Source organism: Mus musculus, chromosome 7 (genome assembly GCF_000001635.26).
Source record: "Mus musculus strain C57BL/6J chromosome 7, GRCm38.p6 C57BL/6J".
Taxonomy (NCBI): Eukaryota; Metazoa; Chordata; class Mammalia; order Rodentia; family Muridae; genus Mus; species Mus musculus.
In genome coordinates this window covers 143,101,483-143,128,463 of record NC_000073.6, presented here as the reverse complement: position 1 = coordinate 143,128,463, position 26,981 = coordinate 143,101,483, and the positions used below count along the sequence as shown (strand labels likewise).

Genomic DNA, 26,981 nt, shown 5'->3' with positions numbered 1-26,981 from the left:
GAGCATTTCTGGATTTTTTTTTTTTTTTTTTTTGATCAGAAGAACTAACAGAAAACCATGAGTGCCCATTTGGCAGGGAGATGTTCAGATACATCAGGGGTGGCATCACCACTGGGCTCTGACTAGGGCAGTGACACAATTGTTATCTGTTCCTTGGCTCAGAAAAGGAACTGCAGGGGTTATATGACCTTTCTCTAGCTTATCAATCAAATGTGTGGAAACCACCAAGTCGCAAACCTTTTAAGTTTGTTACAATATGACTTACCAAATCAAACTTGGAACTTTTTCTACATCTGTAGCTAAATGCCTGATTTTTTTTTTTTTTTTTTTTTTTTTTTAGGAATAAGACTGGAATTATGATGTGTGCATTAGTTAACTCCCTCATCCAATCAATACCTTCCAAGAAGCAACTTATGGAGGAGGAGTTTATTTTAACTCAAGGTTTGAGATGTGCAGTCATCCTGGCAGAGAAGGCTGTGGCAGGGGGAATGCTTCTCAGCTCTAAGTTGTCATGTGACACACACACACACTGTAGCATGCATGCATACAAGCCCATTAGACAAATAAATAAATAAATAAATAAATAAATAAATAAATAAATAAATGTAAAGACCTGCACACACATGTCCACAGCTCTGTGACTCTCAACAGCCTAGAAAACGTCCCAAGGACCTGTAAGATGAGAAACCAGAAAATGAAACAGGAAGCCACACAATAGCTTTGAGTTTTTGTTTTGTTTTGCTTTGTTTTTGCAAACAAGAGTATTAAATTTATTTACAAAGTACACCACAAAATTTGATTCATCCTAAACAGGAATATCGGGGGACTGGTGAGATGGCTCAGTGGGTAAAAATGCTCACCATGTAAACCTGACAACCTGAGTTTGATCCCCAGATCCCACATTAAGATAGAAGAAGAGAACTGATTGCCCAGTGAGCCAGCAATCCTCTGACCACACACACACACACACACACACACACACACACACACACAAATAAAAAGTGAATTTCTTTTTCCAATGGGAAAGATGGGCTCAGTGGTTAAAGTACTGCCACACAAGCCCAAAGACCTGAGTTCAGATCTGAACCCTGTAAAAAGCCAGGCATGGCTTGTGTCTATAATCCCAGCACTGGGGAGGTAGAGATGGGTGGACCCCTGGAACTTGTTGGTCAGAGAGTCTAGCCTAATGGGTAAACTCTAGGATCAGTGAGGGATTTCTGTTTCAAAATCTATGGAGGATAGGGTTGAAGAAGACAGCTGATATTGGCTTCTTCCATACACACACACACAATCTTCAATGCTAAACAACTAAGTTTCCACCAGTTTTGGCTAATACTAGCTGAGCACACATGCCTCAGTTTCCTCATCTGTGAAAGGGAGGCTGTGGTGACATTCCCATGAGCAACACTGCATGAAGCATGTGATTCAGTGCTCATCATACTTCCAAGAGCTGGAATCATCTAGACAAGTCATATCTACCTTCTTGGTACCTACCCAGGTCCCAGAAACTACAGTAAGCTGCCCCATGAAGGCAAGATACTCAGTCAATACACCTACCTGCATCCTCAATGCCCACTGTCCTCAGAGCTCCTCTGGATCCCTCCACCAGCTAATATGTGAGTCGGGATATTCTGACTCAATGCTCTATTGTTTGGGTGGGGAAAGCACCTAGAGAGCTAACACAGCAAAACAGAAATGTTTCAAAGGCTGAGAGCCATCTGTCTGTCCTCCTTGGACCACCTCTCAAGCTCTTACACCTTCAATTGGAACCTTGTGTAATGACTGAGCATCTGTGTAGCCCCACCTTCCCTACCTCCTGAGGTTGTCCCTATACAATTGCACCTTGGTGTCCCAAATCCAGCACTATTGTGATAGGACTAGGCTGGACACCCATGTCCACTGCTTGTGCATACCTGGGCACCTCAGCCCCAGGTAGAGCTTTCTGAAGGCTCTGCGGCAGCTCTGTGAGGAGGAGCCTTGGATTTCACTGGGGAGGGGATCTCAGGGTATGTGAGAACTTGTGCCTCTCTGCCTGGAAGGTGCCCATCTTGGAAGGCCAGGATTAGGGGATGATGATGGAAAGGCCTTTGGGAAGACTCCAGTCCATGGCTCAGCATCACGAGTCACTGTCTGCTTGTGTCATCCCTGTGTGAAGGTATTGAGGTCCCTGAGTGTCAGGATGGCAGCCCTGAAGCTGAGATAGAGGTAGGAGCCATAGAGTCATCCATGCTCAGTGCACACGATGCTCCTGAAAGCAGAATGCCACCACGCTGAGTTCAAAACAAGGACAATCACTACTCAGGCAAGTGGAGGTACAGGGCAGGTATGGTCCCCGTACACTCTGAATGATGAAGGGCCCCAGCAAAGGACAGCAGCCTAGTTAGGTTGACACAAGCAGGGAGCCTGAGTCACACAGCAGCATCCCATCCCATAGTCCCCACCCAACGCTCACAGTGCTTGTTGAGCCAGAAACTCTCAACACAGCCCTCTATCCTCCAAATCAGGATCTAATGAGGAGAGAGGTCAGGAACCAGCTCAGCTTACAAAGCAGCTGAGCTGTGGCCTTTGCCCAAGTGCAGGTAGCTGATCCCAATATACACAGACCTTTCTGGGGGCTCTGCACCCCACAGGTCTGTACCTGAAAGTGAGGATGTGCGCACGTGTGCACACACACACACACACACACACAGAGAGAGAGAGAGAGAGAGAGAGAGAGAGAGAGAGAGAGAGAGAAACACAATATGGATGAGGAAGCAGGCTGACTAGCATGTATGAAGTTGAATGGATCCTGTCCTGTAATCAGATCCTTAGTGGGGACTGCTAATCCCAGCTCTGCTGTCCACAGGGCTAGCCTATGCTTCCAACCGTGTGGTTCTCTCTTTCTCCCTTACGTGGGTCCCAGGGATCAAACTCAGTCATCAGGCTTGTGCAGCAAGTGCTTCTAACTGCCATGGATCTTGGCTCCTGTATTCACTTTTAAATCTTCCCATGAGTGCCCCATGGACAGGGGCTCCAGAAGCAACTTCACCCAGTAGTGCTGGAGTCTCATCTACCACGTTTTATGGTCACAGTGGGGAGGGCTGTTATTGGTTTCTACCAGGGATGGGTGCATAACTCCACACTGGACTCTCATCACAATAGACAATGTCACCATTTGGCAGTGAAGAAGCTGCCTCTATGAACTAGACCATCATGAAGCCAGATCCCATTAATAGCTGAGTTCCACAGAGGCTAAGTAACTGCTAGGCACAGAGCCCAGCCCCTCTGCTACCTGGCCTGAAATGATACTGGCCAGCATTCTCACAACCCAGCGGGCTGCTGGCCCCATGCTCACCGAAGGAGCTCTAGATCCATAGGGGTAGTTTCTCCTGGGGGAAGGTGACCCAGCCCAGATATTCCCAGGCCAGGTAGAAGGGCCAGCTGCCACCTGTTCACACTCCAGGACCAGCTAGGGATGACAGCAGAAAGCCTGCCGCTGTCTCCATGGTAACCCTAGCCAGGCCCTCACTCTTACCCTGATTTCAGGCCCATCACCACATTCTGCTTCTGAGCCCCCAGACTTTCCTGCCGAGAGGAGACCTCTCTGGCCTAGGCAGGGGAATCAACCACCTCCACATGGACACAATACCCACGAAAGCAGAACCCTCGACAAAGAGTCACCTCTTCTTTGAAGGCTTCTACTCTGGACCTCAGTCTTGACAGCTATAAAATGGGACATCTGGGCCTGAGCTTGTCTGTGTGGCCTCCAGCAACCACGGCCGGCCGCCACGCTGTGAATTGACATGCCTTAAGCAAGAGGCTCCAGAAAGATTCGAGTCCCCCTGGGCCAGCTATAAGTGGGCAGGTTCCATCAGGCTTTCTTCCGTTCAGCCTCTGCACTTCCCCAAGAGGGTCTGACTTTCCAAAGAGGTGGCCCAACCCAGTAGCTGCAGAGCTCCAGGGGAGGGGGTGGATCAGGTTACAGCCAGCAGGTCACGATCTGGAGCCATCTGGTAGAGCCCAGCTCCCTGCAGGCTCTCAGGAATGCTGCCAGCCCTATTTTCAGGGGTGTGACCAGCCATGGCGTGGTCCCAGCCTACCCAGCCAGCATCAGGATGCAAAGCAGACCAGTGAGAGGCTCTAGGCTACCCTGCATTCACCTGAAGCTCTGGGAAACACAGGGCTGCCCTGTCCTGGAAGAGAGGCTAGTAGAATCCACTCCCTCATCCTCACACAGGCCTGGCCAGTTTCCCCAGTGTAGGGAAATGCCTCTGGCTTGAGCCCGGCTCTGCTGAGGTCACCCACAGAGGATGAGGCTCCCTGGGTTGTGAAGAAAACCTGCTTTAGTCTTAGCTGGACAAGCCACCGGGGCAGCAGTCTGCCCAAAACAGGTGCTTGTGCAATGTACTCTCCTGAGCAGTGAGTGGGGACAGGGTGGGGCTGCACAAAGCTACCCAAGCTGTATCAGACAAAGGGCCACCCAGTAGGCCCTAAGGCCACAGCTTCTGCCACTGCCCTGGGTCCCTCACTAAGACAAGCCATAGAGGCAAGGGGCCCTGGTGGGGGCCAAAGTCCCTTATGGCTCATACCCTCAGATGGCCTGCTACATGCTGGGCAGAGAGCAGCATTTGGCTGCACAGGGAACCTCAGGCCTTCTATCCAGATGAGGGACTTGTGACCCTGGCTGGCCACTCAGGAGAGGGCCACACAACAGCACAAGTCTAGTATTTAGGTTCAGAACACTTTCTTTCCTTTGAAGCCTCTGGATAAAGCGATCCTATCACTGCCTGGGAGGGTGCACTGCTCTTTCTGTCCCTTGTGACAAAGAGAAGGTAAGAGGTGGGGTCCCAAACCCTGTATCTCTGGGCAAGCCTTTAGAATGGTACCTGCCCTTTAGTTTCAAGCCTACTTGTGAGCTACCTGCCCCACCCTGCCTAGGCTGTTCCTCAACTGCCCCCAGGCTTCCAGATCCCCAGAGATCACTTGGTCCTCCTGGTATGAAGCATGTACTAGTTAGTCCCAAAGAAAAGCTGGCTTTCTTCAGACCACAGCTCTGCCCACGCACATCATGCTAACCCCAGACTTCCCTAAGGATAGGACCTAGGACTCAGGCCCAGAGCCCAAAGAGAGACAGTGCTTTGGGGCCAGGAGCCTATGGGACCCCTCCTTCAAGCATCTATCTATCCCTACCCCAACACCTCTCAAGGATCAAAGCTCATTCAGTCAAGAGTTTTCCACCTAAAATATCAGGAAACACTCCCCACCACCATGGGGGTGGGGCAGGTGTCTTATTAGCTTTTTTTTTTTTTTTTAATGGTGAGCTGTTAATTATCCAAAATACAGAAATACCTCTGTTTGTTTTTGTTTTGGGTTTTGTTTTTGTTTTGTTTTGTTTTTTTTGTTTTTTTTTTTTTTTTTGTAACACAACAGGGATTCTTTAATGTCCCTTTCTGGCTCTTTCCATGTTAGATGACCATGTATCCTGACCCCAGGGTAAGCATCCTGTCACTTACCAAAGTGAGGGACACTTTTCCATGAGTGTCAAACCCAGCCCTAACTGTTTCTTTCACATGCCCTGACCTGACCCTGAGTCCCTTGTCTGAGCACAGTATTCACAGTGCCCTGCAGACAGAACCTGCGGCTTTGGGTTAATCTTGCAGCCAGTTCACTTTGTCAGGAGCCCCAGGTGCTGCTCATACACTGAAAAGTTGCTTAGCTAGGAGTATATGCTGACCAAGGATGAAGTTGATACCTCCACAGGCCCCTGCAGTGGCTAGTTCCTGCCCCAGCCTCCAGCTGAGGCCCTCCAGGAGACACAGTGAGAGCACACTTAGGTGCCTGTGTGAGCCTGGTACCCCTGAACTTCTGTGAGCCTGTCTGTGTCCTGTTCAATAGGTGCCTGGCACTTAAGCATACCCCACACATGACAGCCATTTGTCCCCAACCCTGGAAGAGGCTGGCTTGCCCAAGGACACCCGCCCAGGGCGGTATGACTTTGAGGCCACAGGCAGCCAGCCAGGGAAGCCTTGATAAGCACAGTAGAGGTGGGGCCGTCCTGGGAACCAAAGCTGGGAAGCCGCAGAGCCCCCAGTCTCCCCCCTAACTCCCCACCCCAGCCCTTGTGCCAAGGACAGCCAGAACATTCTCACTAGCCTGGGGAGGTGCCACACCTCAAAAATGCTAACCCAGGGACCTTGGTCTGGGACAGAGAGGGCAAGTTTACACTTAGCGGGAAACCATCATTACTGCACAGGTTGGCAGGGACTTCTCAAAGGCCCTTTGTATACCTGTCTTGTGTTTTACCTCCTGGCCAAGTGAGGTGGGGATCAGGTGTCCCAGGAACAAAGCGGGGTGTCACCAGGTCACCCAAGATCATGGGATGGGCCTGGGACAGAGTGCCAGCCCCACTGTTCTGTCAAAATGCACACCTGGGCCCCTGGAACCCCACCACCACTCCCGTGCTTTCTCTGTGGCGGTTGAGACATTTCCTGGAGGTTCCCTGTGGCCCTTGCATTGGTTCTGCTGCCCTTAGCTCTCTGGTGCACAGCTGTCACACCGGCAGTGACACCGGCAGTGCTACAGATTTAAAGTCGGTTGCAACCCTCACCAACTAAGACACTTCATAGCTGCTCAGCTAACTAGGAAGGATTCTGGGTGTCGGGTCTGGCCCAACTGCAAGGACAGAGTTTCTGCCCTCTCTTTACAGCACCCGTCACCCATGCCATTGGTGGAGAGTCTCCTTTGTGTTCCTGTGAACCACTGGCCAGTTCTTCCCTTCATTTTACCTCTCAGCTTGCTGTTACTATTGCACTACCCTGGTCTTTGGCCTGCTAGGCTCTCACCTGCCAGGCCACCCACGCCCAGAGTTCTCTTGTGAGACTGGTCCACTGGTGCCCTAGAAACTCATATTTCTCTCTCATGGAAAGGGTTTTCTGAGGACATGGTGGGATACAACAGCTGCCTGCAGATCACAGTGAGAGCCTGAGAGGCTGCTCACTGCTTTTGGTCACCAGGAACAGCCTTTCTAGAAACCCAGAGCTCTCCCCCAGGCACTCACTCCCAGGCAAGTGTAAATGTCAGGGGAGGGGTACAAGAAAGATAGTAACCCTGACATGACACCCCTGCCCCTGACATACACACCCATACCCTTGTCCATCTTTTCCTCTTCACAGGAACACCACATCCAATCAACCAACACACCCACTGATCCAGACATGCATCCACCCATGCATCCTGTGATAGTCTAACACTCCAACTTCCTGAGCCCTAGAAGCCGGACTTGGGAGCAGGGGCCACATAGAAATAGCCATTTAGTATTTGTGGACTGCCACACTGCCCACCCAACACACATGTGCACACATGGAAATATGGACTCCCATCTGGGCCTCTCCTACTCAGTGAGTGTCATGGAAGCTATCTGGACAGAGTTAGAGGCAAGCGTGTCTCAGCCCTACTCCAGATCAGCTTATATGGTTGCCATAGCTTATCTCCTCTAAGCTCTGGAGAACTGCCTCTCTACAGACCTTATTTCCAGAATATTCTCAACATTTACAAGGAGATGACTAGTTCATATGTCCACTTAGAAATAACTCCCTCCAATGCCAGAGACACAGAGGTGTTGGGCAGTGAGAGGGTAGCCTTGGGGGCCTTTAAATGGTCATACATAGCAAGATGAGGAGCCCAAACGCATGATCACATGACCTGTTAGCATCCCTGAGATAGAGGCCCAGACCCTATCCACATGTGGGGAAACAGCCCCAAAGCAAGGTGACCTCCCAGGCCACACAACCCCAGTACGAAGTCTCTGGGATGGTGCCACACCCATCTCAACTGCCGCCTGCCACTACTACTTGCTCAGGAGAGGACATTCTGCAATCCAGCAAAGGCGAGAGGCCAGCTCTGTGTACATGAAGACTTCCTGTTCTCCAGTGTCACCTGAGAGACCAAGTTCCACAGCTGTACCACTGATTCCCTTCCACAGAGTCCCCCCAGAAAGATGGCCATTGTATCTGTCTGCTCAGAGAAACACAGGCAAACCATGTTGCCTTTGCTGCCTGGGCCTGTCTTTTGTCTATCGTCTTCCCAGGGACTAGGTCACTTGAGGGTCACTCGCCATTTCCTGCTTTCTACTTGGCTGGGAGGATCTGGGTTTTATGGTTTCTCTGGAAACCTCCACTGTGTACTGCATACAGAACCCTAGAAGGTGAACCCACAACTTGTCTGGGTGCTCAGTGAATCCCAGCCTTCCTGGGATCAGAGAGCTTTGTGAGAGTACCAGGCAGGGCTCCTGAACTATGAAGCTAGTGCTGCCAGTCATTGGTAGCCAGGTGTTCAATCTGGTCTGACTCAAAGACACCAAATTTCCTGTGTGGTTTTGTACACATCCCTGGCCTTCAGGTTCTCACAAAGAATAACCACGCCCATCTGGCTAAAGCAATTCTAGGACCCAGATGTGGTGTGTAGACTACAGCTCCCCCGCTGAGCCATGGAAGGAAGGCAAGCCATATTGGATTCTGTCAGCCCTGAATCACCTAGCCAGGGTACAGAACAAGAACACAGGCTTTCCTGAGACTCTCGCCTGCATAGAGGGAACTGTCTGAAAGCAGGCAGTCTCACTGCTCAAGGAGGGGCAGAACCATGTGGGTGACAACAGGTAGCAATCCACTCCAGGCTGTCCTCTAGAGGACCTGTGGAGTAAACAGCAAACTCACTGTGCCTGGGCCAAGCACCATGATATTATAGCCCGTCCCCAGAGAGGGAGAGAGGGACTCTGTAGGAGTGACCCTACAGAACAAAAACCACCTCAAAGACTTTTATGCATGCCTCATTACTTGGAAACTGGGAAGGGCCTGGCCAGTTACCAAGTGAAAAACTTCAGGCAGGGGGGAGGAGGAGAGAAGAGGGAGGAGGAGGAAGTAGGGAAGGTAAAGGGAGGTGGGGGAAGGGTTAGGGAGGGGGAGGGAAGTAGGAAAGGAAGGAAGAGGAGAGGAGGGGGATGGGAAGGGGAGAAGGAGGAAATGGAAGGTGGGAGGAGAAGGGGAGAAATAGAGGAAGTAAAAGCATGACAGGAGAGGAGGAGTTGAAGGGGTGGGGAATCCTTGCCCACTTTCCAGACAACGATCGCTGGACTTCAGGTCAGCACTGAAGGCAGCTGCAAGCCTTGGCTGTCTACAGATAGGACCACAGACTTGCTGTATGGAAAGTTGAAAAACACTAGGCATTTCTTCCCTTTCAAGAAGTATAAGATAGAGCCAGGGGTGGTGGCACACGCGCCTTTAATCCCAGCACTCGGGAGGCAGAGGCAGGCGGATTTCTGAGTTCGAGGCCACCCTGGTCTACAAAGTGAGTTCCAGGACAGCCAGAGCTATACAGAGAAACCCTGTCTCAAAAAAGCAAGAAGTGCAAGATAGACACCAGACCATAGGAGATATGTAAGTGGCTTCAGCCAAAGTCAGGTGGCTTCTCTGACTTAGAAATGTGATCTCCACCCCCACCCCCACATTCCTGGGGGCCTCCAGCAGGGCCAGGGCAGCTGTAAGTAAGCTGTAAGCTTGTACATCTTCCAAGGTTCACCAACAGCCCTCTGGTTTTCCTCCCCTGACTCTTGCCCTAACATTTCTACATCCCTCCTGTCTCCTCACAACTCTCTGAGCCAGGTGGGCATGCTACTGCTCCTGAGCACTGGTTAGCTCCCCAATGTTAGTCCTCCAGAGTTCCAGGTCACATGAACAGGGCCAATTCCAGGCAGCACTCAGCTCCTATGCTCATCGCCACATAACAACTTTGTAAGCACAGATACGATGGGCCATTCTGGTTAGGTCCCTTCAAGTATTCCCAGAAGCCTGGCCTTCCCATCTCCCTGCCAATATTACAGGGCTGGCATGAAGGAGCACTAGAGCACTGGGCATAAGCCTCAGTCTATCTGCTCCATCCCTGCATTTTCCTGGCATCCTGTCCTCAGGGAGCAAGGGAACTGACCACAGAAGGATCATAGCCACCTCACCCTCTCTCACTGGGCAGAGCCAGTTCACACAGCAGACATAGACCCAACAGGTGACACCCACTGCAGAATGGAGCATACCCTCGAGCAAGGTAATCTCAAACTGGGTTTTGCAATTTGTTTAATCAGGACCCAAGAGAGGGCACATGCTACACACTCTCCCAGTCCTTCTACCCATCTCTCCTCCCCTGCATATTTCGGTCCTTAGGCCTACAGGTCCCCTCCATCTTAACTTGCACACCTCAATTCCACCATGAGCACCAAAGCATGCTCCTCTTGCCACAGTATTTCCCAAAAGCTTGATCAGGAGGCTGTACTCAGCTCATTTACTCCTCCAGTAGTGATGCCAATGTAGGTCCTGGTTGAACAATTCTACCCAATACCTGCTGTCCCACCCATCTAGATTTTGGACAAGTTGGTAACTGAGACCCTCAAGGCCGAATCTGTGATTTCACCAGGACCCATGATGGTGTAGATCAGCCCTGAGGGGCTTTTGACATTAGCAGGATTTGGCAAGGAACCTCCCCCCAACCCCCCACCCAAAGCTGGGACCTCTTCAGTGCTTTGGTTTCCCCGTTACTGTTACAGTGGGAAGCAAGACAGGTGTATGCTGGGTGAGTTGTGGGCTATCACCTATTCATCTCTGAAAGAGATGGAAGGTCCTGTCCCTTAGTCACTAGGACAACTGGGGATCTGAGTTTCTGCAATGCATTCGGACCCACTCCAACAAGACACACCTTCAAGTCTTCTCCAGTCCTGTGCTGTGCCCTGGCATCCACTGGCCATTTCCTCACCTCCTGCTCCAGGAATGACTTGGGCACCTGCTGTGGCTGTAGGCTCAGCCATTCCCTAGGAGTTAGATCTCTAGAGTTAAGGGAATTTGGGGATAGGTAGGCTCACAGCTTCTGAGGAGACCTTGTTTACTGCCATTCCAGAAAACAGAAAAGTCCAATCATAGTGAACGAATACTGATAACTGTCATTCATATGCCAGCCGATTCGGGATCAATGCCCTCTAACTGTTGTCATGATAACTATGCACTAGCCCTCACCCACAACTCACAAACAGTAAATAGCCTCAGAGCAACGAGAGAAACAATGCCACCCCATGGCATGGACTCTGGGAGCCTTGCATTTGTCCTGAAGAAGTGACTGTGTAGATGTGAGAGTCCACATTTGCCTCTTGGTACACTTGCTTTGTTTGGATCCAAAGGGGCTGTTCTTTTTTATTTTCTAGTTGAGAATCATTCTCAGTATGGTAGTACATCTTTAATCCAAGCACTCAGGAAACAGAGGCAGCTGACTCTCTCTGACTTTGAGGCCAGCCTGGTCTTACCTATCTAGAGCCAGGCAAGCCAGAGGAAGTCTTTGTCTCAAAAAACAAGCAAGCAAAACAAACAGCCCCCATACACATCAACACCACAACAAATTTGCAGCTTTTAGCAGGTCTTTTTTCCTTTCTTACAATATGTTATATTTAGACAATCCCCAGTAGAGGGAGCAAACAAGGATTTGATCATTTCTCCTCTCCTGGGTCTTTTAGGCAATTTTTATTTGTTTTGCTTTGTTTGAGACAATGTCTTGATATGTAGCCAGGGCTGGCCTCAACTTGTGGAAAGCCTCCTGCCTCAGCCTCCCACGCATTGGGATTGCAGATGTGTTCCTACAAGCCTGGCGCCATGATGATGTTTTCACTAAAGACTCACCCTAAACCTGGGTGTGGTCCCTTGTGGCACGTGTCCATGTGGCACTCCCCACATAACTGTTTCTCCGGCCCACTAGGAAGTGATCTCAGCATGCTGCGTGACCAGTGAGCCCCATCTGACTATTTTGTGCTTTAGCCATCTGATGATGGGGACATCTGGTTTGAGATGCTGCATTTCCTAATATGGATTTTTAAGGCTCAGTTGCCTTGGCTACCAAGCTCTAAGCACATCACTTCTTGGGAGTGCTTAGGCACAAATGGACTTCCTCTGGGCCCCAGGTTCTCCCCTGTCAGGTGGATGGGGAATCTTGGTGAAGGAAACATGGGAATAAGGGTCTCTCTTTCTTGGGAAGCTGCAACCAACATGGAAAAAATTGTACTCTGGCCCAAGATAAAGTGGGGGGTCCCTGGGCTGCTGGAGGGGGTTCTCTATAAAGGTAAAACCTGAAGAAAGTTGGAGGTGGCTTGGGCCTCTAGGCAGCTGAGGAAATCTGACTGTGGCTTTCTTTTTTGTTTGTTTGTTTTATTTTATTTTCAAGACAGGATTTTTCTGTATAGCCCTGGCTATCCTGGAACTCACTCTGTAGACCAGGCTGGGCTTGAACTCAGAAATCCTCCTGCCTCTGCCTCCCAAGTGCTAGGATTAAAGGCATGCACCACCGCTTGCCCAGCAAAATGATACTTCAGACAGCTATAAGTCATCAAACGGTTACTGGGATTTGAACCAGAGTCCATAGGATCCACAGTCAGTGCTCTTAATGACTGAGCCACTGCTCCAGCACTGACTGTGGCTTTCTAATTGCAAGTTCCATGAGGAGGTGTCTGGAGAGTTACTCTGAGTGGTTTTTCGATTTGCCCAAGAACATAGTTTAAAGAGGGTACAGAGAAAGGCATCCACCAGCAAGAAGCATAGAGGACAAACCTAAAGGTCTCTCCTTATAGATGAGGTGGCCAGATATAAGGTAGCACCTAGTATTGGGAAAGGAACAGCCATCAGCAGTGCTTCCTTGGGGCTTATGGATAGAGGCCAGGCAGAGAGAGGGTGCCTGTGGGAACATGGTACACCTGAGGTTGAGAGCAGAGCATCTCCTTGCTGGAGAACACTACATCGTAAAGTCCTCTGGGCAAATCGAAGGAGCCCAAAGGAACTAGTAATTCTCTAGCAGTACATCCCAAAGAAGAGAAAAAAGATAGCCTGCCTGACAAAGAATTCAAACTAGTGTTTTTTAAAAGAAACTTAATATGATAAAACAGATTATAGCAAGATAATATAAAGAAATTAGGAAATTTTTGTTTTGTGATATGAATGAGAAATTTAGCAGAAGGCCAGATTGGGGTAGGGGATCTGGACTGAAAGAGCAAGATATATGAAGTAAAGTATACAATTAGGAGTCTTGATGCAGAACAGATCAGACAGAAGAGTTTCTGAGCCTGAATACAAGTCTAACAAAAAGGAAAGTCAGACCAAAGATATGCAAAAGGAAAGGAAAACTTCAAGACCTATAGGAGAGCAGAAAGTGAGTAAACAGATACATTGTGGATGTTTCAGGATAAGGAGAGACAGGAAGAAGCAGAAATAAAATTGTTTACAAAGTAATTACTGAAAAACCTCACAATTTTTGGGTGAAATACAGACATTTAAGCCAGTGAAGGAAGCTCTAAGGACCCCTATAGATACAACCAAAAGCACTACAGGGATGGACAGACTGTTTAGTGGTTGAAAGCACTGCCTGCTCTTCTAGAGAGCCTGGGTTTGATTTCCAGTATCCACATCAGAATGTGCATCAGTTCTATGGATCTAGCACCCTCTTCTGGACTCTGCAGGCACTGCACACATGTTATACACAAACACACATGCTGGCAAAATATATCCATACACATAAAGTAAAAAAAAATTAAAGATACTTTACAAGGAACATTATCATCAAACTACCAAAAATACAAGGCAAAGAATTCCAAACATAGTAAGAGAGAAGTGCCAAGTTACATAAAAGGGAATCTTCAGTATACTAACAGTGAGAAGCCTTTTAAGCCAGGAAAGAATAGGATGATACCACCAGAGTTTTAAAAGGAAATGAATGAATGAATGAATACCCATCAACCAGGAATATGATACCCAGCAAAACTATCCTACAGAAAAAAAAAAGTCTTTCTAAAGCAAGCAAAACTAAAAGAACTCATCAATAGATTAGTCCTATAAGAAAGGCTTCAAGTAGTGCTCAGAAAAAACAAATATTGTCTCTGGTCTTTTCCTAGCTCAAACTGTAAGCCAAAATAAATTCTTTCTTAAATTGCTTCTGTCAGGGATTATATCATTGCAGTGATAAAAATAACTAACACGGAGACTGAAAGTTCAGGGATGGGAAACACAACTCAGGCAAATGAAAGCAAAAGCAAGCAGTAGGCACACTTACATCAGGAAAGTCAACTGTCAGTCAAAGACTAAATAGAGACAGGGAAGCCTGGCCAAGGGATGGAGTCAACAGGTGAATTCCTGCACCCATTAGATCTCAAAGGAGAAACATTATCTAACAGAATGACAGTTAAGGACAAACTGTATCAATGGACAAGTAGTCCAGGAAAATGTCAGTGCAAAAATGCTGGAGTTAAAATACACTATAGACTAAAAGGATCTACAAGTTGTTCACAAAATACCTTCTCACCAGCACAGGGAATGGCCTACAGTATAGACCACATGGGAGACCACAAAGTCTCACACACACACACACACACACACACACACACACACACACACACACAGAGAGAGAGAGAGAGAGAGAGAGAGAGAGAGAGTTAGAACTGGTCATTGAAGTTAACAAAGATGTACGAACAAAATGCATGTTTAAAACTTCATAGAGCTCCATATCTGACCACTAACTTGCTAGGACTAAAATCATGATAGAGCCTGCTCATATTAGATACAAAAGGACAGATATGGGTAACTAAAAAGGCAGATATCTCTACAGTGAACATTACAATGACAAGAAATTGAAGAGTGTGCAGAAGATGGTCATAGCATGTTTGTGGCTCCAAAGGAAAATGTTTAAATGTCCATCACGGCACAAAGCAATGTACAGATTCAATGCAGCTACTAACAGAATATCAGTGGCATTTTCACAGGACTAAAAATAAGTCCGAAGATTGGTATGGGGCCACAGAAGAACCCAAATGGATCAGGAAATTGCATTCCCAAAGAGCAATGCTGAAGATAGCATAATAGACAACTTGAAAATATCCTCAGGCTGGGGACGTGGCTCAGCTGACAGAATGCTTGCCTAGCATGCACAAGATTCTGGGTTCAATCTGAGGCAGAAAGGAGAGGCTAGGGTTTAAAACAGATGGGATAGTATCTATTACAGGGTGTTTAGTGCACATCTGTAATCCCAGCAGTTGGGATGTAGTGAAGGGAGAATCAAGAGTCTAAGGTCATCCTTGGCTACATAGTCTGAGTCTGAGGTCAGCTTACATTACATTAGACCCTGTTTTAAAAACAAACAATGCTTCATAGCTTGAACAACCAAAACAGCATGAACCTAGCATAGAAATAGACACAATATGAGGCTGAAGAGATGACCCAGTAGTTAAATCCACCTGTTGTTCTTGGTTAGGACTAGGGTTCAGTTCTCAACACCCTCATGGTAACTCAACTGCCTGTAACTCCAGTTCCCAGAGATCTGAAACCCTCTTATTACTTCTAAGGTAATTGGAGTGAGCATACTCAGGTGCACGCGTGCATACACACACACAACACACACACACACACTCATTCACTCACTCCTGCTACAGACGGATGGGGTGGGCAATTTTACAAATGGTCTCTTTTCCAGGACACAATGCCTTTGCCTGGATCTTTCTGGAACCACATCCAGGTGTGTTCTGCTCAGTTCCCACAACCAGACCTGGGGACTTTCCAAGAAGTAGCCAGAAAGTGGGCAAGCACCATGTGAGTGCTTCTACCTCAGATCTGCCTGTGCTCAGTCAGGGCAGTAGCTAAGACAGAAGCCCTGGCTTTATTAGAACATTAATGGGTAGGAACCTCAGGACTATCCCCAGGCCACTGAAAAGCCCTCTGGCAGCCTTTGCATCTACCCACCACTTTCTCAAGCTCAGGAATGCCACTGGATAAAAATACTGCAGGCAGATGTCATCAGTCTGGCCTGTCGTGGGGCTTAGAGTTTTCCAGGCAGCAGTTGCCACAGCCCAGGCTGTGAGGGTGGGGTAAAGTAAAAGGTGAAGAAAGCCTTTGAAAGGAGCCAGACAGCTCTAGGTGGCCCTGCCTGTATGGCCTCTTAGCACTCAGGAACATCAAGATACTTGCTAACACCACACACACACACACACACACACACACACACAGAGAGAGAGAGAGAGAGAGAGAGAGAGAGAGACAGACAGACAGACAGACAGACAGACAGACAGACAGACAGTTTTACCAATGGATTCTTTATGTGCTTGAAGGCAAGGCAAGGCAAGGGGACAAAGACAGAGGCACTGAGCACATATGTGCCTGGGAAGGCTTCCTGGAGGAAGCAGCTTCTGAACATTTGACAGAGTGTGTATTGCGTCTGACATTTGTCATGTCAGACTCCAACTCATTCCCACAGGACAAGATCCTTCCATTCAGAGACTCTACTCCCAGAAGAATAGCAATCCACTCCTTACTTGGTTTGATCAGCGTGTGGTTTATGAGGAGGGAGCTCCTGGATTCTTGGGCATAGCCAACTGTGTGACCTTAGGCAGATAAGCTACTGTCTCCAAGTTCCAGGGTTCCCAGATGCACACAGCAAGTAGCCATATTTGACAGGCCCTTGACAGAGCCACTGCTACAGTCCCCTCCACCTCTCAAGAGGCCTCTGGGCAGGGCCAGGGAACGGGGCTGGGCCACACAGCAGAAGATAACGTGTTCACAGAGGCAGTCCTTTCACGGGCTCTGAAGCCTCATGAAAAGTCAGGTCTTGTGATGGCCACAGTCACCCTGCTGATAGAGCAACCACTGGCTCCTCTCTGAGGCTTGCAGAAATCTGGGGCTCTGCATGCTCCAAGGGGTTATGAAAAGGGATTCCCATGAGGAAGAGCAAGGAGGATACATCCCTGAGTGCCTCAGGTAGGATGAGCAGAGCTTAGATGGCATAATCTATTAAGTAGCACCACTTACTCTTTGGCCCTAAGGCCCTGCAGGGCCACAGCCTACCTCCTGCTCTACCTATTACTTCTTATGCTTCCCCACAGTGTCAAAAGGGCCTGCACCTTCCCTCTGCAACTATTCCTTAGTTTCAGCATCCAAGTGGCCCCTGTGGCCAGCACTTAATTTCCTTCATTCTCCCTACCAGAGGCATAAGAGCTTCTAGAAGCTTCTCTACAACCTTTCATTGGGACAGACCACCCATCCCCATACCACCTGGACTCCTTTTGGTCCTGGAACATGCCCTGGTGTCTGCCCCAGCCTGTCAATCTCATGAAGAGGGAAATGAATCACAGCAAGGTACATAGGAGGCAACAGCTGGACTGGAATGTCAGAGCCAGGAGGGACCATGGGGCTAATCAGGGTCCACTTCCTAGATAAGGGTGCAGAAGAGAGAGGGTGGGAGGAGCAGGGGCCCTTACACTGGCCATGACCAGAACTGTGCATCTTATTACTCAGGAGCCACTTGATAGAGACAGCTGCAGCTCTCCTCACTGCTAGGCAGACCTGCTGTGGATGCCACCCTGCACTGTGCTTTGTTAAGTAAGCACTGTTTGCAAAGGGGACACCACACCCAGGAAGCATGAGCTCTGGACACTACCTTTGCCACCAGAGGGCTCTAAACACCAAACTCCCTGAGAAACAGAGGCCATAGCAGCTGGCCTGACAATGCCCTGTCCTTGTGACACCATGGGCTTCTTCCCTGCCTCAGCAGCTCCCAGTACTACCTTAGCCTGGCATAGGTCCCCATGCCCTCATGTCCAGGGTAGGGAGGCTCTTCCTCAGGTCGGAGTTCCATGGGATTGTCTCTTCCTACTACCCAGCTGGGAGCCTTGCCACAAGGGATGTTTATGGCCACCCAACTCAGAACAAACCAAGATGAAGTGCTCCACACACAGGCACACAGTGTACACAGAAATGCCAGGCTGGGTCTGAGGACAGGTTGAGGGGTTATGTGTACCTGGAAAGTCAAGATGCCAAGAGAGTTAGCTGATGACACCAAGGGACCAGGCCCCAGAGGAGATGGCATGTGGAGAAGCTTCAAATTTTATCTAGGGTTGAAGAATAGGTAGAGGTGTTTATAGTAACCAGAAGGAAAGACTTGGTCATCTACACAGCCCTCACTGCTCTGTCCCCATCATCCTGACAGCCATCTTCCTAGGTCTGCTAACTAATTGCCCACTGGCCACTCCATGAGAGTCATAACCAATACACTGCAGCCCCTGCAATCAAAAAGGCCAGCCCATTTGACTACCAGGAGTAGCTGTAAGCTCCACTCACGATCAACTCCCTGAGGTACTAGCAAAAGCCACCAAAAAGTTCTCAGGGAACTGAGCAAGCCAGAACTGTGAGAGGATAGAGACAGGATGATCAAGTTCAGGTTCAAAAGTGAGGGAGGTGGGTAGTATCTCTTAAACCCCTCTGTTGGTCACAACCAGGGTCTCCAAGCAGCTTGACAGTCAGAGTAGATAGTTTGGAACATCTGCCCCCAACCCTGGCCAAGGCCCAACAGCAAGGCAGCTGGACCCCTGTGACCTTGGCTAGGAAGGGGGCTGCTCTCTATGGGAACTCAAAGAGCCACAAGATAGGATTAGGGTGAGGGGGTGGGGTGGGAACCCAAGCAGCAGAGGGCAGTGCCTGGGGACCAGTGTCCTGACCCTGTCAAGCAGGGGAGGTCAGCACAGACACAGGAAGAGCCGCTCTACTTGGGCCAAGGCAGGGGTCCCCCAAGGAGGGGCCAGGATGTCCGGGTCTGTTTCCCCATACGCATGTGGGAAAGCATACCCCAGAGACTGCAGGACACTGGCTCTCACCCCTCCACCCCCTCCACCCCCACACATTCATGCCCTGCTTTTCAAAAGCAGGCTTGTCCTTTGGGCCACAGAACCATCCCTGTATGTTTTAAGGGTCCATCTTACCAAGTGCGGAGCTCACAGTTTGCCAGCCACATTTGCTTCTTAGAACATCACCAGGGACAACCAGCATGACCACACATTTTATAAAGATGTTAGGCTCCCAACTGCTGGCCATGACTCTTTTCTGGAAACTGCCTGACCCAGAGGGTCCTGCCCACCTCCTGAAGGTGATGGAGATGAGATCCCTCCCCCTAGTGTCTGAGCAAACCACATGCTGTACCCAGCAGGGTCCTCCCAGCTTACTTACCCCTCCCTCTTTGTAACTAAACTCCATGGGCAGCCAGGGCTGGGCAAGATTCACCGACCACCACTCAGGAGCTAGCATCTCTCTCCCTCTCCTTGACAAAGAAGATCTTAGACCACCAATCTAGAAGCCACCAGGGCTCAGTGGCTCCTGGCTCCTGGCTCCTGGCTCCTGGCTCCTGAGGAGGCTGGGCAAAGGCAAGCTCTGCTGAGCAAACTTCCCGAGGGCTGAACAATCCAATTCAGGAAGAAAGCACAGTGTAAGCACAGACTTCCTCTGGGGCAGGACAAGCCCTCTTCCTCCACCAGGTCCAGGCCACCAGAGTCAGGAACTTAACAACGCTCATTCTAATGACCTGCATCCCCAGGAGGATTCCATGCAAGTGTCTGAAGGCTGCCCACCTTGGCAAATGGGGCTCCTGCACAAAAAGGTAACAGAGTAGCGGCTTCTCCAGCACCTTTCATCTCAGGGATCTTAGGATCCAGCAGGCAAGTTATAGAAAGCAGCAAGCCATGTTTGCTAGACATTCCTACAGTGGTTAAGGTTAAGGCCCTTTGGGGTCTTTATGCCCTGAGAAAAGCCCACTCCTGCTGCAAACACATGCAGTGCCTCCATCCTCGAAAGACCAGCAATGAAGCCTCAGGGGTCCTGGCACTTTGGGAGGTAAGGCAGGGGGTTGGGTGGCCTTAAGGACATACCAAGAATGCCAGTGGGGACAGGGTGTCCAGAGACTTGCCCTGGATACCCTGGGCAATCGTCTCCCTTTGCAAGGCAAACAGCCATCCGAATTCACTTTTGTGAGCCTGGTTCTTGCTGTGCCTCAGAGGCATAAACAGACCTCTGGACAACCAGTGGAGGTCCTCCCCTGCCCAGGTGGCAAGACTAGCCACAAGGAGGTCACCTAGTGGAACATCTAAAGCAATTAGCTGCGGGGTCGGTTGAGTAGAATCCTGAGCCAGAGGCTGGCAGGGCACCAAGAAACTAGGCAGCCAGGAAGTGCTGCCTCGAGGTGGCCAGGGGAGGCAGCAAGGAGGGCAGCCAGCCCATTCCTGGAGATGACTTTCTGTGACCCTGCCCTTGAAAAATGAAGTGCCCTGCCCCTCTCAGGCAGCCTGTGAGAATAAGAGCCACCTGGTAGCAGTGAGGGCCAGGTGCAGCTCAGCTCCCTCTCCTGTTCCCTAAAGCAGGTGCTGTTCTCGGACAATGTCTACTGGGCTCGCTCAGGGCATCAAGCCTGCTTTCATCAGCCTGGGTTATTGAAGCTGTGGGCACTCCCTGTGGACATCTTGGGCAACACCAGTGCACCTGCTAATCTATCCTGTTGCTCTGAGTGCCTAAGACACAGACACCAGCCAAGGCCTGGATGGGCTTGCACACAGACACCAGTCACTCCTGGAGGCTCCTGAGTCTCTCTTGTCACAACTGACCCACACCAAAAGGTCGGCTTCCAGCTTGCTTACTCCTCCTGTAGAGACTAACATCTAAGCGCTGTCCCTCTATCCCAAGTGAATGCCCTGGGGGATCTCCTAGGTTGGTGTACTGCAAGTGTCCCCCTCCACAAGCCACAGCAGAGTCCCTGAGTTTAAGGGACCGACTCTCAGTCTGGTTTCTGCTTTCTGTGATTAGCCCTTCCTTGCCTCCCCTAGGGTCATAGTGGCACCAGCCCTAAGAGTCGTGCGTGCAGGGAGGTTACTCACACGGTGAAGTGGTACACGAAACACTTCCAACCCGTGGGGCGCTCGAGGAAGTTGTAGACTCGGCCCTGGATGTGGGTGCGCGCCAGCAGCGGGCGGCGCGCACTGTAGATGGAGACCCGCGGGTCAAGGCTCACCCGCGGACGTGGGCCGAGGTCTGCAGGGGCCGGGGCGGGCGACACTGGGGTCGACATGGGGGGCGCGAGCCCGGGGGCTCCGGTTGGCGCGATGGGCGCATAGACCGTGCTGCCCTCAGGGCCACCTTCGGCCAGCTCCAGTGAGAAGGGACACTTCTTGACCACCGCGCTGCCCCGCCGGGCGCCTAGCAGGCGGCTCCAACCCGCGCGCTTCCTTTCAGCACTGGGCGGGGACGAGGCCGTGTCCATGGCCAGACAGGACCCCTGACCCCGCTGCTCCTCGGAGCTGAGGTGAAGGCAGCGCAGAGCGCAGGGCGCAGCGCGGGTAGCCACTGCTGCCAGCCCAGCCACGGGGGGCCGCTGTCTGCTCCGCCTGGGGGCGGGGGCGGGGTTGGTCCCCGGGGATGGCATGTCCCGCCCCCAGGACGCCCCGCCCCTGGGCGCCACCGCGCGCCTACCTGCGGCCTTGCTCAGCCAGCGGGTTACCTGCTCCGCCAAGCCAAGTCAGGCTATCTCCGCGTTCCGGGCTGGGCGCACCTGCTGGGCGCACGTGCTTCCCCGCACCCCGAGGACCGCCCGCCTGCTTGGCTCTAGGGTCCTCCAACCTGGGACCAGCAGATACCACCACCACGAATCACAAGCACCCTTTTTCTCGCTATCTGAACCTACCCTAGAGAGGGAGCGGGAGGCAGAAAAGGGCATCCCAGGCCACGCATGGACACTTTCCGGCACAGAATGAGGAAGTGTTAGCCCAGCGGACACTGAGCACCCTTGGGTGTCCAGAAGCCTCTGTTGGCGGCGGAGAATGCGAAAATCTCTTCCCAGTAGTTAATCGCAGCCCATAAGACAGCGGGATGGAGGAGATGGGAACAGACCAAGAGTGGTGCTCACTAAGAGTGGGGTCAAAGGCAAGTGCTAGATTGCGGGTTTTACAGGTAGACACCGCCCGCGGGGCTGCCTGAGCGTTTACATGTTTACACTCCCTTTAAGTTTGTACCTCTCCAGAGTGACACAGAAGGAGCTTTATGTCCCGTGGTGGTGTGAGGATAGTCAGAAGGTTTGTGCAGCTGGCTCTTGCTACACTGGCCTTTGTGTGGGATGGAAGGGCACCTGCATCCCAGGACAATTCCAAAATCCCATTCTCCTGTGATCCGCCACACCCACCTCTCACACCACTCACAAGAATAACTTTCAGATACCGTCCTGTTAGCTTCAGTTGTCAACTTGACACAGCCTAGGGTCATCTGAGAAGGGAATCAGTAGGAGGACTGCCTAAATTGGATTAGACTGTGGGTGTGTCTGAGGAAGATTGTCTTGATTGTCTTAGTTGATGTGGGAAGACACAGCCCACTGTGGGCCGTGTCTGTTTCCTGGGCAGGTGGGCCTAAGCTATATAAGAAAGGTAGCTGGGCATGAGCCTGAGAACAAACAAACAAGCAAGCAGCGCTCCTCTGGGTTTTCTGCTCAACTTCCTTGGTTGTGAATGAGTTCTTTGATGGGAGTTGGTGCTATGTAGAATATTGAGCAGGCCTGCCTCCAGGTTCCTGGTTGAGGTCCTTCTCTGGCCCCCCTTTGAAGATGGGCTGTAATTGGTAAGCTGAAATAAACCCTTTCCTCACCCAAGCTGCTCTTGGTCCTGGTGTTTATCGCAGTGATGGAAGGATACGAGAACAGGTGGATCAAAGGCTTTGGTGAAAGCTGTGCAGAAAGAACAAAGGTGAGGGGCCATTGCTATAACCAGAGGTAGAGTGTGTGCCTGGTGTATGCAAGGACCTAGGTCTGATGAGGATGTGGGGGAAGAGCACCTGCCTCAAGAAACTGTCACTAAGGAAAACATTTCCAACTGTGCTGTGAAATCCGGAAGCGGCAGATAAAGCAGAAAGTTGCCGCAGGGGAAGTAGGAGATAGGAGACAAGGCCGTTTTCACCACCACAGGCAAAGGATTAATAATAATCATTCATACATAAGGACCATCTAAAGCCTGGGCAGACTGCCGCAGCCAGTGCTGTGGGAGAGTGGGCTGAAAACAGGATCCGAACACAGGGAAAGAGGCATGCAGCCTTGGTGCCTCAGGGGGAAAACATTCTCAGCCTCACTCATAATAAGAAAATGCAAATTAAAAGTACACTCTGATACCAGCGGCCCACTATCTGATTGGCAAAACTCCAGATGTTTGACGGCACAATCTTTGGGAGAGGCCAGGGTGGCAGGTGCTTTCCTAATCACCCGTGGGAAGGGCATCTTGGCAGCCTTAGCAAGAGCGTATGTGCCTTTTGACCTGGAAATCCCACCACTAATAGCCAACCCAAAGACAAACGAGAAAAACAGAAGATGAAGGTGGGCATGGTGGAGCACACCTGTAATCTGAGTACTTGAGAGGTAGGAGTTTACAAGAGTATTAGGAATTCAAGGCCATCCTCACCGACATAGTAAGTTCAAGGCCAACCTGGGCTATGTAAGGAGAGAGAGAGAGAGAGAGAGAGAGAGAGAGAGAGAGAGAATACATAAGCATATAAACCTGTGTGCTTACTGCAACGTGGCTTATATTAGCAAAAGATAAGCAGCTGAAATGATGGCTCAGTGGTTAAGAGAACTTGCCTCTCAAGCATGAAGACTAGTGTTAAGAATCCATCACTCATATAAATGCCAAGTGTGACCCTCTGCATGCTTGTGTGTGGGGCGGGGGGCAAAGACTCTGGGACTTCTGGCTCCAGCCTAACTGAAAAACTCAAACTCTAAGGTTGAACAAGGGACCCTGCCAAGGCAAAGAGTGATATAATAGGACACCAGAGACCCTCTGCTGCCTTCTGCAAATGCTCACAAGCGCATGTTCACACACCTGTGAGTCCATCACACACACACACACACACACACACACACACAAAGACAAACACATTGCGGTTCTGTTGGTTGACTTATACTCTAACAGAGCCACACAATAAAGGTTCATGACAGTCATTATCACTAATATCCAAAGGAAAAAAATAATTGAACCATAGGTAATAATATTGGTAGGTTCCTACTCCAGATGACCCCCAGGCTAAAATTCTCAGTGCTCAAGTCTTTCACGTAAAGTAGGGGAGTCTGTGTTTAGAAACTATGTGCATCCTCCAGTGTAGCTCAACCCATCTCTAGATTCCTCAAAATACCGAGCACAATGGGAATGTTAGGTGGAGTAGTCTACATTATATTGTTGGGGAAAGAATAAGAGCTGTGCTAGTCCAATCCAGAAGTAATTTGTTTTTCAAATATCTTCCATCTGGTGTGGGTTGCAGAACCTGGAGATTTGCAGCACCAGCTGTCTGAACAAATCAAACATATATGTTTACATATCAAATAAGCAATCCTTTTGAGTCTCTTAGGAACCAAGATATAAAAGATACAGATGTAAAATCAAAGAAGTAAAAACAAATCTTTAATGTGAGTTTAAAATATTACCATAATCTCCTCTGTTGTTTCCTTTCAAGATTACTTTACAGCTATATCCGACTAAAAACTTTGGAAAGATCAGGGTGAGGATGGCCTGGTTGGTGAATTGCTTGCTTGGACAAGCATGAAGACTGAGTTCAGTCCCAGAACCCACATAAAAATGTGGGACATATACCAGGCATAGTAGCCCGTGCCTTTAATCCCAGCACTTGGGAGACAGAGGCAGGTGGATCTCTGTGAGTGCAAGGTCAGCCTCTTCTACACAGTGAGTTCCAGGACAGTCAGAGATGTAGAGAGACCTTGTCTCAAAAATCAAGATGGACTGCCACCGAGGAACAACACCAAAAATTTGTCTTCTGGTTTTCACACACATGTACACACAGACACACACCCTTGTGCACCACACATACTCCACCACATACAAATATATACCCATGCTTGTGTAAACTCCACCCCCCAAACACACACACTTGGAAAAGTCTGAGCAAGAGCAGAATTCAAGCAGCACAGCTGCACAGAGAGACTCGAATCTGTAATCCCTGAATCCAAGACGCTGAGGCAGGAGGATTGCCATGAGTTCAAGGTTTACAGAGTGAGCTCCTATCTCCAAAAACAAACAAATATATCAATTGAAGCATGCCTAATATCCTAAAACCCAGTTTGTTCATAATAAGACTTGCAAAGTCCTCGTTGCCCTTGGACTGTTGCTTGGCTCTTTGTTCTGAAAATGAGAGGGGGTAGGGTAAGATGTGGCCTGCCTTGCCTTCTCTGCACCAGCTTCAGGGTGTGAGGAGGCCATGCCTGCCAAAGGTTACACACAGAAGAACGTGTGGATAGAAGTCTGATGTTTTGAAACCATCAACAGGAAGAGGATGGGAGTCAGGTGCAGATTAAACCATACTGCCTCTGAATTAGGAATTGTTGGAACTATAGTGAATGCACGAATTATACTGAGCTATTTACTTTCATGTGTGTTTCCATTTTTTTTAAATATACTCATAACTGTCCAGGTCTGTCCTGGGGGAAGATAAGAAGAAGAATGCTCTCCTAGGACCTTTGAGATGTGGCTCAATGGGTGAAGTTGCTTGCCACCAAGTCTGACAGTCCAGGTTGTATTCCCTGGGATTCGTATGGAAGGAGAGAACAGACAACCCTAACTTGTCCTCTGACCTCCACACACATGCCATGGTACAAGCATTTACATACAACAAATAAAGGGGTTTTTGTTGTTGTGTGGTTTGGTTTGGTTTGGTTTGGTTGGTTTAGGGCTCTTGGGGATGCCTGCCCTACCCTGGACAAGGAATCTGTTCTGAAGGACACTGAGGCAGAGAGGAGGCTGGGCAAGGGGCTGCTATGAGGTCCTTGCCCTCTCCAAAAAGCTGGACAGAGAATGTCTCTGTGTGTGTGTGTGTGTGTGTGTGTGTGTGTGTGTGTGTGTGTGTGTGTGTGTTGGGGGGAACAGAACAGGGTGGGAACCAAAGAGAGGGACTCTAGGTATTCTAGGTATACTGTTGAGCACGGAACTAAGAGGGGCTGGGCTCAGGGTGGGACTGAAGTTGAAGCTGAGGAAATAAAATCTAGTGGCTCCGAAGCAGGAAACACAAAAAGTCCTGCATATGGGTGGGTATCATGAAGAGACCAAACCCATGACGACTGTGGAAGTGGGTAAGGATCCTTGAGGGGCACATCAGCCAAGAAGAGAAAACTCTCTTGTGGTAGAGTCTGAGTAGATTGCTTAGGCCATGGAGGTCTGTTACTCTGGGTATGGGACTCTGGGGTGCCACCTGCTCTCTGCCGGACTCCTGCTTTATCAAGGAAGCACCTCCCACTTCCACAGTCATTGAGTGGGTGCACACATCCCATCAGGCTGCCTCCTGGAAGATCACCCTCTCACTACCTGTCTCCAAGCCTTGGAATGTTCTAGAAATCTGGTGCCTGCCCTTTTACATGCTGACTCTCTAAGGACTCTTTGCCAATTCATCTGCACCCCCTTGCCCACTTACTCCTCGTTCATCTGGTGAAGTCAGAGGGTAACAATGGGGGGGGTGCGTTTGAGACTATCATGACGGTAAAACTAGGGCTGATGTCTTCTATAAGGACCAGAGTCTACCAGCCAAGAGGCCTGTTGGAGCAGTCTGACTCCCAAAGGTTTCCCAGATGTCATCTTTTTTTCTGATTAATTTCCCATAATTAATTAGTTCATTCAATCCTAAAATCTTGTATGCACTGCCATGGAGCCATTAGGTAGAGTTGAGCAAAAATAGTGAGCAGACTGGAGGTGCCCACTATCCTAGACAATGTTAACCATCAACATGGCACAACCTAGAATTACCTGAGATACAAAACACCAATTGATGAATTGCCTAGACCAGACTGGCCTTTTAGCATGTCTATTAGGGATTGTCTTGATTGTTAATAGATTTGGAAAGAACTAGCTCAGGGTAGTGGCACCATCCCCTGGGCAGATGGTCCTGGACTGTGTAAGAAAGCCTGTTAATCATGAGTCTGAGTGAACCAGCAAGCTCTGTTCCTCTGTGATTTCTGCTTCAAATGCCCTGAGTTACCTCAATGATGGACCTGGAAGGTGAAATAAACCTTTTTCCTCCCTTAAGTTGCTTCTGGTCAGTGTTAAATCACAGAAACATAAATCAAACTAGAACACTCAATTAAGGGCTCAAAGTGTCTCCACAGAGTCG

The 26,981-nt window shown here is 49.7% G+C and overlaps 1 protein-coding gene across 8 annotated transcripts in view, besides 1 other annotated feature; it reads right to left on the bottom strand.

The window, feature by feature from the left end:
• Kcnq1 (potassium voltage-gated channel, subfamily Q, member 1) overlaps positions 1 to 21,587 on the bottom strand; it is a 320,174-nt gene extending 298,587 nt beyond the window's left edge. For 3 of the 8 annotated variants that reach the window (XM_006508488.4, XM_011241982.3, XM_006508489.4), the window contains exon 1: positions 20,723 to 21,217. In XM_006508488.4, coding sequence (XP_006508551.2) covers positions 20,723 to 21,105 — 383 coding nt within the window. In that variant the 5' untranslated portion in view covers positions 21,106 to 21,217. Of the gene's footprint in view, positions 1 to 19,028; positions 19,266 to 20,722; positions 21,369 to 21,525 lie in introns of those variants that run through there. The other 5 variants (XM_006508490.4, XM_006508491.4, XM_006508492.3 and 2 more) reach the window with 4 other exon arrangements.
• Positions 15,496 to 16,404: an enhancer, noted in NCBI's record as "VISTA enhancer mm183". NCBI's record gives its function as "enhancer in: heart[4/6]" and the evidence as "EXISTENCE:transgenic organism evidence [ECO:0001131][PMID:17130149]".
• Positions 21,588 to 26,981: the final 5,394 nt, after the last annotated feature.